Source organism: Idiotropiscis lumnitzeri, chromosome 3 (assembly GCF_059441095.1).
Source record: "Idiotropiscis lumnitzeri isolate Australia: NSW breed Sydney's pygmy pipehorse chromosome 3, RoL_Ilum_1.0, whole genome shotgun sequence".
In the NCBI taxonomy this organism is placed as follows: domain Eukaryota; kingdom Metazoa; phylum Chordata; class Actinopteri; order Syngnathiformes; family Syngnathidae; genus Idiotropiscis; species Idiotropiscis lumnitzeri.
Genome location: NC_142393.1, coordinates 8117581 through 8132060, shown reverse-complemented (window position 1 = coordinate 8132060; position 14480 = coordinate 8117581). Strand labels below are relative to the sequence as shown.

Below are 14480 nucleotides of genomic sequence, written 5' to 3'. Positions count from 1 at the left end.
AAGGTTAAATAAAGATGTACATAGGTAGTCACACACCAAGAAAGACATGTTCAAAAGTTGGAGAAGTGCAACAAATAATTGCACTTGCCTGTCTTGAAGCACTCAACGGCGGCTTTAGAACTGACCCCAGCACTGACCTCACCTTCACCTGCGTAGTCCACCAACCTTACAAAACTTAAGTATGATATCCATCGTTGCCATGGCAATTACAGAGAAACTAATTTTCTTACATAGTGCAAAAATACTGTGCTTCAATTAACCTCTGCATGAAGTTATTTGCTGTTATGAGAATGTGTGATGTCGGACCAATAAAGACATACAGTATGTAATTTAAAAAAATGGTGGATAGGGTTTACCTGTAACTGGTTATGGGCGGGGAAGGAGGGCGCTCAAACTGGCACTTGATGCTAATGCTAACAGTTCGCTGCTAGCTAGTAGTAGCCACCAATGCCGGGGACTTGTTCCGTGTCATACAATGACGGCGTAATTAAACTAGCGCTTTGTTGGTCAAATAGAACTGCGATTAAAGCAAGCCATAAATTCAAAAACAGAAATCAAGGCAGCCATTACACGACCACGAGCGCCAACTTCAAAGTAAAAGTCTACTAGGGATATTAAATAGGCATCAATCACTTAATGTATTATTTGTTAAGCTTTATTTTGAAGTTAGCCATTGCGGAGGCGGCGTGTTCGTTGGGTATGTTTGCAGTTTCCTTGACATGTCTGTCTGAAAGGACGGAGTCGGGACAAGAGACAGAAAAAAAATCCTTTAGCATTAGTTTGAAGACTAGTTTCACCTTAAGTTGCCAAAATGCTCCCTTACACGCACCTTCCGTGAGCCATGTGATGTTTTAACTTCTTCTGCTGCTGTTATAGTGATTACGGACAAGTCATGTTGCCTTAAAGGGAGCGTGCACGTTTTGTTTTGTTTTTCTGAACCGTGATGCTTGATCCGTGCAGATCACTGCTCAAAGATGATCCGTTGCACCACTAGTCACGCGTCATAGTTGAATTTAACAGCGAGACGCATGTCACTTTTCAAAATAAGATACTTTTTAGCCTCAAATAATAAATAAACCAGCAGTAGTGTTAGTTTTTTTCCTTTCATCTTTATGGCCCAGTCCAAAGTGACCCGGTATTTGGGGACCTCTGTTTTAAGTGACGTGTTACCTGCTTGAAATCAAAATAAGGGTTTGTGATATTTTGACCAAACATCAAGATATATGAAGATTCCGGAAACCGCAAATGACCGGTTCATTAAAAGCCTTTGAAGGATACGTTAACAATTACAATCAACTTTTGCTGCATCGATGCAATTTTAAACTTCCACTAAGATATGTTTCTTGTGCCTTTTTTTCCCCTTGTGCCGTATTTTCAATAGACCTCAGACACCCTGAACCAACCCCAGATGGAAAACATTTATTGCAATCATTAAAAATAAATAAATAAAAAGGCATGACACAGTGTTGGTAGATAAATATGTTGCATCCTGAATTATTGAGTATCAGCATTTCACTTAACGCCAGAGCTGGAGTTGCGAGAAATTAATTTGTAACATGCAAAGGAATTTTCATCCTTGGCCCGTGCAGTTTATTTTATATGGCTGGAGGGTGGCAGTTAGTCCAGCTATACACCTTATATTTATACAACAGGAGTTAACTGAGATGACACTCTCCTGGCTGCACACAGCAATTACATTCATTGGCGGTCACTTTAGCCAGCTACGGTACCAACCATAACGATGGCAACATAGCAATTACAGCAAAAGTGTGATATTTTTAGTTTTTTTCTCCCTGTCAAAGCCAGTTATAAAGGGAATGCTTCTCTGTGTTGAGTTGTGAAGCGGACTTTTGAAATGAAAGGTTTGGCAGCCTGGAAGTGACTGAATGGGCACCTCATTTGAAAGCCGTGAGACAGAACAATTAACAAAGAGTTGACAAGGCCGTATTAAGTGTTTATTGGTGCTTCCCACAGAGTGGCAGTTACTTTCGATGATGGAACATGGAAGAGCTGGAGAAATGTCGCAGCGCATCTTATAGTTGTGGAAAATAACGCTAAATCTGTTTTATTAGGAGGAAGCCAACGTGTTAGATGTTTAACATTTGGAATTTGGACTATTAACACAGTGCTGCAATTGAGATTAGAAAAGTGTTAGTGTCATTACTTTATGATACATAAAACTTATTTTTTTGTGAGTTTTTTTTTCTATTTAGTGATATTATCAAACTGATTTAATATCCACCCACGATCTAAGTGATTAATCATTTCAGTGCTGTTTTATTGCATTTTATCATCAATTATTATGATTAAAATTTGAAACAAAAGGCTCCCATTCACAGTGAAAATTATGATGATGAATGAAAGAGGTGTCAATGCTATCTGACGCATCACACCTCCTCCCAAACCTGCCTGAGTTTACATTATTCAACCAATATGGCCTTTTGGAGGATGATGCCGATCCCAATATTTCACCCCCAAAAAATAATGATCACCTACTATTCTGACAATTAATTAAAAACTATATAATGCATAAAATATCTTGTTTTTTGGTCCTCTCTAGTATTTTTCCTTTAAGATGCACACCACAGGATTTTGCCCCAAAATATCTTTACGAAAGCCTTTTCATTTTACCATTTATGACTCATACATCTTCTGAAGAGCAGATTAACTTGTTGAGCTGTTCACAGTGGGCATTATTGCAAACCTTTGGAAATAATTTTCAGACTGGAATCCAGTGTAAATGACACGCACTCTTTCGGTGGATGAGACATCATGCACGTGCGCTTTGTCGTCTCACAGAGTCACGACCAGAAGCTATTATTTTGTCAAGATGGATCGTACATCTGGTCAGAAGAGACTGCCGTCTAGCAAAAAAAAAAAAAAAAAAAAGGAAAAACCGTGATGAGTGCACCCGTTAAAAAGGAGTGTGCAATTTCATTTTCTGGCCACAGGAGGCAGTAGCGATTAGAAACTCAAAATCCTGTATAGATAAATTACATAAAAATAACATGAAATTGATGATTCTTCCATTTGTTCATAAAATATATATTTTTATATATTATATTTTATATGATAAAATGAAACACATATCCAGTGGCCAGAAAAAGTCCCAATCAAAATATGTAGATTCTTTTCAAGGAATACAGTACCATGTAAAGAATTCAAGAGTTTTAAGAGTTTTAACAAGTTTTCGCACCTCAAGTTAGTCAGCTTGTTCTGAAAGCACCATTTTGATTCAACTGTGGTGTCTCAAGTACGTTTGTGGTTGAACATGTGTGTTATTTAACCGTCACACTTATGATTGATTTATGTCGCATCATGTTATTTTTTATTTTTTTTGTGGTTGCATGTAAAATAGTGACATCTCAGACAAATAAGCTGCATGAATTGCAATGCTCACCTTAGCGTTGGTAAAAAGTCAAAATTCATGAATTAGTTGACAGCACCATTGAATGACTTTGTTTTCCTGATACACATTTACCGAAAATGATGGGGCGAAAAAAAGTTTTCATGTAGTTTTCTGTGCAGTAAATTTCAAGATTCTTTGTGGTCAACAATGTAAATGTTAAGGGTACGTGAAGATGACTTTAGAAGGGCTATAATAGGCCGAATAATAAAGTTAGCCCTAATCATGAAACAAGTCAAATCGATTGGCGAGAGATTAATACAGGTGTGCAATCCCAAAGCAAACCTTGCCTTTATCGGGGCCAGTCCAAATAATTTGCAGCCAATTGGCCTCATTTGAGCACACAGTTGTGTTAGCTTCATCCGTGGTTAGCCTGCGATTTAAGTGAGGAGCATCCACTTGAAAATAATGTCAGATCTTCAAATGTTAAGCAATTTTATGAGAAATGGACACAATTTCTTTCGTGACAAATATGGTCTTGTTCCAGTTGTACTTCTTGCCTTGATTTCATCCTGCTCCACCACTCCGAATGGCCTAATATACAGAGGGTGGGTCATCCTTTTTTTCCCAAGCCCACCTCCATTGAAGATCTCAAATTCATTTCCAATGAGTACCCCCCCCCCCTCAACAATAACACCCACCCCATCAACTCCACCCCTCCATGCCTTGAATGCACTGGTGAGAACCCACCAAAAAAAATCACTTGTCTTTTTTTTTTTTTTCATGTGGACTCCTTGATGTATTGGCTTGGATTTTCCATTACTCAGCAGAATAAAAGCATTTCCTTTCACTTCCAACAGTAAAGCTGCCGCTCGCCGTCAGGAATGTAAACACACACAGTCTGTAAACAAGGCTCTCTGTGACCCCAACCCCCTCAAACATCACTGACCACTACAAGGTTAGCCTAATGACGTCCCTCTCTGACCTCCTAGCCGCCCCAGCGCCGGCGACATTTCTCGATTATTCAGCCCACGGGTGACGGCAGAAAGAGGATGAAGAGGGCATATGAAGATGACAGCCCCACTCATATTTCTTCAAGATCCTCAACATGTCCCATCAGTGAGTAACAGAAAAAACAAATGTGGGCTCTGTGGTGGAATAAATAGGGGGGGGGGGTGGTAGGGTTTAGAGGATTAATGATCTGCTGCAGCTGGCTGAGGAGCGCCACAGTGATTCCTCAGTAAGCGCTCGTGGGGTTGAAGGGGAGAGGGGTGTTTTGGAGGTGAGTTTCAGACTGAAGGGGACAGAGAATCGTCAACACCACCTCCATCCTCCCCCGACACCGACGGCGGTGCTGTCAGCACGCCACCGCATCTGCACGCAGGACAAAGGCCACTGACAGGGTGAGGAGAAGATGGAAGCAGGGGAGTGACTTTTGTCATTTCAACCACAATGCCACAGCGCAAAGATGCATCCCAGGCCTCATTTGGAACATCTTGTTCAGATTAAAGCTCGACAAACAAACAAGCTAGCTTGAATACTTTCTGCCCTCCCTCTCTCACTGACGTCAGTCACTGTCGTCCTTGCACTGGCTTCCTGTTCATTTTTAGGACGCGGTACAAAACGTCACTCACACAGCCCGAAATAAGCAGGATCCTCCATACTTGCTGGATTTGGTGTCATTGTAGGTCACTGTGGTGTGCAAACTTCCTTTTACTTAGTGTCCTTCACACAAATTGAAAAACTAAACATGATAAAGCCTTTTAGTCCATTGTCTCCAAATTGGGTGCTTGTATATAATATATAATATAAAACATAATTGCAGCATTGGTTCTTCTGAGAACGCCTTAAATACAAAAGTAAAATTGGTACTGCATGAAATCCTTGATTGAATAAACAAAAAAAATCAATCAAAGTTAATCCTGAATTGAAAATTGAATTGGGCCTTCGTGTATTGAATTAATATTGGGAATTTGAATCGATACACAGCCCTACTATGCATTATAGATCCCCCAACCTCGCCGATGACTGTTTGAAACGGCGAGTGGCCAATTGTCAGTCCAAATTTCCCTGGGGGCGACCAAGCATGATTGTTTGTATGCAAAAAAAAATAAATAAATGTCCTTAATCAGTAATACTTACATAGACAAACAATAATCCCACCATCATCCATGTCAGCTAGTGATGCACATGATCAATTATAGTAAAATGACATTGCTTGTCAAGCGAATTACTTATTGTTTACATCTGCCGGTGGCAGCAAATTTGAGTACATTAGCACTTCTATTGTGACGCTAGAATGGATAAACATGTGAAAATTGTAATCATGACGTGACGGCCTTATTATTACATTAATCGCTGACACGTCAATAATTTGTAAAAAAAAAAACATAAATAAATAAATTAATTAATTAATTAATTAATTAATAAATAAAAATACGACCCAGGCATGTGGACTGAGCAGAAGTATGGAATTTGTGACACAGAAACTTCCGGCTCAACGCCAGCGTTATTGTTAATTTTTTTGTTCAATGGTTTTGCACTGCACCTGAATAATAATTTTCGGTCTGGTGCGGCTCCCCAGTAGCACCGATGAAAAATTGTAGCTCCCTCCAGAATTTAAGTTGCTCATCCCTGTTATAAACCAACAAATGAGGGTCGGCGCGGTGGACGACTGGTTAGCACGATGGCCTCACAGTACGGAGATTGTGGGTTCGATTCCGACTCTGACCTTCCTGTGTGGAGTTTGCATGTTCTCCCCGTGCCGGAGTGAGTTTTCTCCAGGTCCTCCCGTTTCCTCCCACATTACAAAGACATGCATGGTAGGTTGATTGGACACTCTAAATTGTTTCTAGGTGTGAGTGTGAGCGCGGATGGATGTTTGTCTGTGTGTGCCCTGCGATTGGCTGGCAACCAGTCCAGGGTGTATCCCGCCTACTGCCTGAAGTCAGCTGGGATCGGATATATCACCCCCCCGCGACCCGAGTGAGGAGAAGCGGCTTAGAAAATGGATAGATGGATGTGAGTTCACTATGACAGAGACAGCAGATGCCCTATTACGAGACAGAATCCCATCAACATGATGTGGAAATTTATTTCCCAAGGTGAAATTTATATATATTACATTAAAAATACCACTATAAGAAAAACGCTGTCTTGTGCCTTTTATTTAAATAAGCAGCTAATTACAATCAAGATAATTACTACTCCAAGTGGTTAATTTACTGAAATTTTGAAACATTTTCCGTTCCAGTGCATAAGTCAGATCGCTTCAGGACCGCGTCTTTAACACTTGCAGAGTGTTGGATATACATTACAGCATTTATGAAAAAAGTTTGCAACACAATCAACGCTTGGTGGTGCCTGCAAGCATGCAGCTCAATTGCACAATTCACTCAAGCCATTGTATCAAAAAAAAAAAAATTCTCCGGAAAGGAGCCTCCTTTGAGCGAGGGAAACCGCTTGTTCCTGTGAAGTGCAGTCATTTATATCCACTCTCCAATCACTCATCGCGAGCGTACAATCTGGCTTGTCCTCAGCACTAGGGCTGGGCGATAAACCCAAAATTTACCGTTACCGAAATTTATTACAATGACCGAAATCATTTTGCCCATGTCGGTAAATTCGGTGTTAAAAAAAAAGAAAAGCCTTTTCTGTCTGCGGCAATGTTCATGCCCCTTTAAGACCGCTACAGCGCCTCTAGTCACGTGACTCCACCGGTCTGATCGAGAAAGAAAACAGACGTCGCTGTCGTAGCTGGCGATTCAAATCCAGAAGCTTTTTCACCACCCACAACACAACCATGCTGTGCTGAAAGTTCAAAGTGAGAAGCAAGGTTCGACAAGTGACAACAGCCCATTAACGGAAGCGACACCATACGAGAGATCGTCTCAGAGGTGGACGCGATAGCCTAGCACATAGCTAAAGATAAAGCTCCTCTAGTTACAGAGGAGCGCACAGGATTTAAACGCTTCATGAAAGCCATATTTCCCGATATGGACTACATCGGGCCGGGAGCTTAGACATGTCAAGCATTTTGCATCTACATCCGACTTGTGGTCGGGTCGCAACATGGATCCCTGATTGAGCCTGACTGTGCATTACATAGATGACAAGTGACGACTGCGCACCAGAGTACTCGAGACGGCACATTTCCCCCGATGATGCACACTTGTTTATTTGGCTTGCATTGACATTTTCTTTCATTTTATTTAGCATTTTTTTAATTTGCCATTATTTACATCATGAGAGCATCTTGGCGCAATCTATTTGCAGAAAAAGATTTTGCAAGAGGTACCCTTTTTCTTTGTGACATTGTTCAAGTCATTTGGAATGTTTATACAAATGATTTTTGTACTTTTATTTTTCATTGAAAGTAATGTGTACCAGTTGGTCAATTAAAAAAAAAAACAGTCAATATGCATTTCCTGCATTTATTTTGATTTTAGTCCACGGGGGGAATTTATCGTGCATTTATCGTTATCGAGGTAAAATTGCTCAATTTCTCGCGATATTGATTTGAGGTCATATCGCCCAGCCCTACTCAGCACACACCCACTGATCAAAGTTTCTCCGTCAATCACATAGCATCACTCACGGACAGAATTGTTATCGAGCGCATTCACCACTCAAGTAATGGCAAGATAATCATCTCGCCGCTTTCTGGGCTGCTGTTTCACAACACGTACAGCACTTATTGGCGCGCTACTTGGCAGGCAGATGCTTTGTGAATGCATTTGCCGAGTGGGTAAAGTGACGCCGAATTGATCCCCTCGGCCCATTCATCATCGGCGAGTGACCGAGGGCTGCCCGAGGCGCGGCCCGTCTCACGCGCCGCTTGCCTGCCGTGCACACAGAGGCAATCACAGATGAGGCGAAGACTTTGTAGAGAACTTTGGTTTTGGATGAAGGGTATGCTCAGGTTGGACAGGCATCAGGTTAAATTTGGCAGATCATAGTGTGAGATGTGGAGAAATAATATTGTTGCTGACAATTCCTAAAAGCCAGAAAGACTCCAAATGAGGAAAACATTGTCATTGTCATTTTCCTGCTGTCTTGGCAGTAGGGCTGGTGAATGAATCGATTTAATTGCTTTTTATTTTACTTTATAGGTCAGGGGGATTTTATTTCCCTGAAAAATTCAATTGAGGTAGCAGACACACTCAGACATGTTTTTCTTTTTTTTTTTGAGAATAGGGCAGCCGGTAGAAGACCATCACAGGGTCAGAAAAGCTACATATTGTCGAATGTTGTTTAGAAGATGCACCGGAAGTTCACAGAAATTTGTGTTGATTGGGGCGGAACGATTATAGGAAAAAAAATTGTATTGCGATTTTTCTGACAGATATTGCGATTTTCTTCGCAATGAACAGTGACATTTACAAACATGACAGAAAATGCCATTAGAACATTAAACACAATCAAATCTATTACTGTAATAATGCAAGGACACTTACAAGTTTTTTTTAGGGTTTCAGTTCTTTCTCAAGTTTTTAAAAACTGTAATTTTGTATTTATTTGTAACTGGGGATATGAAAATGCAATTTCTTTAAACCCCAAAATGTTTTACACTTTGTAATAATGTACGTGTTCTTTGTACATAAATGTCAGATTATATTTCAATAAAATCATTGTAACCTTCGCAAAGCTAAATTGATTAAAAATATAATTTTGACACCTATTGTGTAAATCTCAAAACTAAAAAAATGGTAAAAAATAGCGCAAATATTTTGATGAAATATCTACTATAAATATACATCATCCGCTAAATGGCTCTTGTAGCCATCGTCTTATTTTATGTCTGGATACTTATTGATTGAAATACGTTTGTGTTCATAGCTGTTGGCTCTCCGCCCGAACACAGTTCTAGTCAACAGAACACCTAAGCACTTATTTTGGGCCTTTTCTGACTTTGGAGCCTATTCCAGTTGATTACACCCTGAACTGGTCGCCAGCGGAGCCGCAGGGAAAACACAGACACCGTCACTGAGTGGGAAATGATCCCACTCTGAATGCACACAAGTCAGGCGAGTGCACCCCTACACTATCAGTGACTACAAAATAATGTTAACAAAGAAATATTCTTTATACAATTATGCTTTTGGCAAAGCGAACATTAAAAAAAAAAATCTAATGTATTCATTTAATCTGGTTTTTGTGTGCAAATTAAAACTGATTTTAATTTAAACTCACATCTCACAGCTCAAATTTGCAGCTAGACTTTTGTTATTCTATTTTAAAAGGTACATGCTGCCTTTGAGGGAAAAAGCCAAACAACTCAGCCAACACCTCCACAAGAGCATGACTGGCTACTGCACAAACTTCACAGATGATGACAGGAAAAGACCAAAGTCTTTTTCCTTTTGTGCTCCTCGTTGCCCTTTTTTTGTTTTTGTTTGTTTCTTCTTATTTTCTGCTGCACTATGAAGTTCACCACAAAAGCGACAGAGTGTGAAGATGGGAGGTTTTGGCTATTTATTACAAGAAAAAGTCAAGCTTCCATGAGAAAAGATGCATTTTGTGTTCTTTTGGCACAGAGAGGAAGATTCTCTCTCGACTAATCAGTTGAAAGAGCACTGCCTTTTAGCGATTGCACTCTAGCTGTTGCTAGCACAAGAAAGGTTGTCGAAATATGGTACAAAAATAAAATTGTACATTTAGGTACCGCAGACATTTTTTTTTTAATAATCACGATAGGCAAGTGGGGCAGTGCCACCCACTTCTGTCTCTTTCCCCGGCAAAAACGAAAAAAAAATATGAATTACATGACATTATGTTCCAATTTAGTTATATGGTATTTGTTTCATATTGACTCACTTTTTCAATCCAATAATAATCAACAATTTTTGTCATTAAAATAAGCGGATGTTCTCATTTCCTATTCATATTCCCGAGCCGGAAGTAAAGAGACACATTGCACGATCTGCGCCTCCTATGACGACGCACACATTGGCCGTGTCCAAATTAACAGGCTGCGACCTCCGAAGGCCAGTTCGCAGGCTGGATTCGAAGGTCGCACGTGACAGCCGTGAATTTGGACACCACGCGCGGTCGTGTCGCGCCGAAAGTGACGTCATGCGGCCGAAAAAGCAGCCTTCGGAGGTCGCAGCCTGTTAATTTGGACGCGGCCATTAATTGCTGACTCAGGAAGTTTGCGTAAGCACTCACACAAGAGATATTGCTGTTTTTCTTTCAATTGCTATTAAACGTGTTTTATCACACATGTACTGCTGACGTTCAACAGTCCATCTAATATATACAATGAATGTGTGTGTGATATATTTAGTCACTCTTTCGGCCAGAAAAGCGACTCAGTGCACGCTGCACTCGAGTAAGCATGTGGCAGTGCTGTGCACCATTGGTGGTGTGTAGAAGAACTCCGCAGATATAAATAATCACTACCGGAAGCCTCAGCCGAGGACATGCAGACTTGTTGAACCGGTACTCCCCGGCGAGCTTTTCCATTCATTCGTATGAGGTAACGGTTTTTGGCTCCAATAAACTCATCATAACGCTATCAATTATTGACCAATTTTAACACCGACTGGTTTGTTAGAAAACATCAGACACGCAGCTCTGATATCAGACACCTGGGTAATTTTATAAAAAGGGCTTTCATAAGATTAAATACATAGTGGAGGTGTGGTCAAACTATGGCCCGGGGGCCACATGCGGCCCATTAAACGTTTTAATCCGGCCCGCCGAACTTGAAAAAAATATAATGAATAAACCTTGTTAAATGTTTTATTTCCAAAATAATGTATTTTTTAAGACATCTATATTGCTGTAATGCTTTTGTTCACTTTCATTTAAAATTAAATGTATTTTTTTCCTCCAATGAGGTGAGGTTACCAAAACACTCCATCCATCTGCTCCTGGTTCGGCCCCTCTGTCAGATTTTAGAACCCATTGTGGCCCGCCAATCAAAAAGTTTGCCCACCCCTGGTCTAAATACTTGTTTTTTATTTCAAAAAGAGAGAGAACCCTCCCCCCAAAAAAAAGCAACATCAATGAACTTGACCTTACATTCAAATATTATTTTGTTTCCTCTTGCCATCACATTGCATCCAGTCAAAAATTTAATTTTGACTATTTGAAACATGCTCCAATGAAGGTCAAAGTTCATTCGTAGGCTAATCTTGTATTTTTGGCTCATATTTTTATATCTGGCCCCGAAGTACTGCCTCACCAGTCACGAACCGCACGTCAAACGGAACTCTTAGTCGTCGGAAACAGTGAATCTGCTGTTTTCTTCATTTACATATCCGATCATTCCCATTTCCAAATGCAATAAATATCTGGGCATTTTATCACTTTCACAGCAGTAATCATAGCGTCAAAAAGTGCCTTGTCCCAACTCACAAAGCTTCTTAATATACAAAACTATAAATGGCTTGGTTTGTGGTGTGTGTGCGTAACATTGGCATTCCCTATAGCCGAGTAGAAAAAGCACCGCTACTTCATTAAATGCAAAGGAAAGGAAGCGAAGACAAAGCAAACAAAGCAAGAGTTGGGTGCAAAAGGAAAGGGGTGAGTGAATGTCGGGGGTGGGTGGGCTCCCCTGCCTCCCTCCCTCTCGTCTCTCGCTCTCTCGCCTCCTCTCCACAGTGGAGGGAGGTAGGCAGCATCTCTAGGTAAGCAGCCCCGTCACTCGGGGGTCTCATATTGCCAAGGCTGCTCGGTTCCCACAGTGTGACCGGACCTAGACGTGGCCTTCCTCCCCACTCCGGCGGCCCTGTGTCTTTAGACCCCCAGGCCCTGGAGCAGAGGTTACACCAACACAGCCAAACACAGCAACATGTCAGGCCCACACCAACCGTTGCCTTGGTGCTGCCGCATTAGCGAAGCGCTCTCGACTGTGTTGCGAGGAAAGTGATTTGCCATGACGTCTATGGCTCTCCTCTCGCCCTCGCTCCTCTTTGCCGCCATGTGGCCGCTCCTCCCGGCACACTTAATCTCTCCGCTTTTCCCCACCATTCTCCTCTTCTTTGTCATCCTCTCCATCACATCCTCAAGTCCTCCCTCCCTTATTCCACCGTGCCTCTTCCCACCCTCTGAGTAATGACTTATGTCTGAGTGCCGTGATTAGTCTGACATTGATGAAAGACAAAAGATGCTTGTCAGACACATCTGCCTTGGATAAGTGTTGAGCTGACAAATTGCACCGCCCTAAAAAAAAAAAAAAAAAAAAAAAAAAGTCTTTCCAGCTTTTTTCACTCGTCAGCTGCATCGATGGCAAGCAAAATGTTTCTGTTTGGTCGAGGCACAAAGTCGACGCACGGATCGTCACAAGGCTCTCGAGAAGTGGTCCCAAGGCCTTTTGAGTGGCTGCTCACTGGTGACCAATAAACAGGTGCACGCCATTTCACACCAGTGCTCCTGCGGCTGTATTCCACTCTACAAGAAGAAGGCGTGTAATTGATGTTGTGGAGAATAAAGTGAGAAAAAGTAGTTCTAATTGCAAAATGTAAATATTGAGTTTTCCCACAAGTGGGGGGCAGACCACCCAGGGTGCAAAATAGTCACCCACCCCCCCAACCCCTTTTTTTTTTGCCTTGTCGACAGCGCGAGAGATGTCTTTTTGTGTGTGTGAAACATCACCAACCCACAATCAACACTCGCACACAAACCATTATGTGTCTTTCTTTGCATGCAAATACTTTCTGGCAAGGCCCGGCTTGGCATTTTGTATTGTGGGAACATGAAGTGACGAGGGGCCAAGCGGGACGGGATCACTGTGGAATACTGTGCCTCGCTTGTTCCCGCAAGGTGTCGGGAATCGAGGGGATTGAGTCTCGGCCCGCTTGTGTGCTCTGGAGCATTTCTCACAGGACAAGAGAGCAAGAGGGCAGGCGGCAGGGCAGCTCGGCACTGTGGCTGCAGTGTCTGACACTCACAGGCTCCTGCGTGTGTGCGTTACAGCCAGGTGTCAAATACTTGTCTGGACTGTGACAAATGCCTCCCGCTAGTCTCGCCTTAAGTACCTGCAGGATGGCCTATGAAACGTAACTGTTCACACTGCTCAAGATCAAAGTCAAGCACTGGAATGACAGCAAACTTCATTTGAGTTGAGTGACTGTCCTCTGATGACTCAAAGTGGCTGCAAAAAAAAAAAAAGAAAAGGGGAGTCGACTGCTTGAACTCAACATGTGGTGCTTCCACTTCTAAATGAAATGCTTTTAGAAGAGAACACACTCAAAACACTCCGACTACTTTGTGTAGTTTTTTTTTTTTAGTGCTCGGAAGCTCTGTGGGAGCGCAGTTAAACGCCGTCATTAGCAATGCATCAAACACGTTTGTTTAAAAGGACAAGCTGCAGTTTGGCAACACAAACAAAAAATAGCCCGCAGCAGCTGCACTTAGATAATAAGTGGAGGAGGTGAAAACTTACCTTGGCTGGTTTTACTTCCTGAAGCGGACTGTTGGACAAAGGCGACCAGGCAGAAGCCAACAAATCCAAGGCTAGCTCGTATCAAACCGTGCACATACATGCTCACTTTGCCTGCAGTTGAGCACTTTAGCCAAGATCTACGAGGTGCGGGAGCACGGCGGAGCGTGTGCGCGCCACAAAAATTCTCCTGTTGTTATTCCTCGTGGGCGCGCGCGGACAAGGATCAAGTGCGACCCCCTTTTTTTAAATTTAATTTTGCTGATTTTTTTTTGGTTTTCTTTGTTTGTTTGTTTGTTTGTTTGTTTTTAAAAAAAAACGTATTTTATCCAGCTTATTTTAGTTTCAAGTAATCGTCATTGCGGACTGTCCGACAACGCGGAGCGCAAAGAGGCTTATCTGTTATCATGTTTCGAGGCAGACCAATGTCATTTTAAGAGAGAGGGAGAGAGAGAGAGAGAGAGAGAGAGAGAGAGAGAGAGAGGGAGAGAGAGATGGAGCTGCGAGACGGACTTGGCAAGAAAAGGGGAGGAGAGATGCGTACGCGATGCACTCCGGGCTCCTCTTCCCTTCCTCTCTAAAGCTTGAGCTTTGCGTGCTTCTTTTTTTTTTCTTTTTTAATCGACATGCTGCATGCAGGTGCTGCTTACCTGGCTTTGGTCGCGTGCCTTTCCCTTGATGAATGCACGTGCGCAAAAGCGTCACTCAGATAGACAGACAGACAAACAGACAGACATCATTCCAAGG

General features: G+C 42.0%; 1 protein-coding gene across 3 annotated transcripts in view; it reads right to left on the bottom strand.

Moving 5' to 3' along the window:
* LOC148339730 (signal peptide, CUB and EGF-like domain-containing protein 3) overlaps positions 1 to 14144 on the bottom strand; it is an 87857-nt gene extending 73713 nt beyond the window's left edge. For all 3 annotated transcript variants that reach the window (XM_088290913.1, XM_088290911.1, XM_088290912.1), the window contains exon 1: positions 13737 to 14144. In XM_088290913.1, coding sequence (XP_088147039.1) covers positions 13737 to 13836 — 100 coding nt within the window. In that variant the 5' untranslated portion in view covers positions 13837 to 14144. The remainder of the gene's footprint in view (positions 1 to 13736) is intronic.
* Between the last annotated feature and the right edge of the window lie 336 nt (positions 14145 to 14480).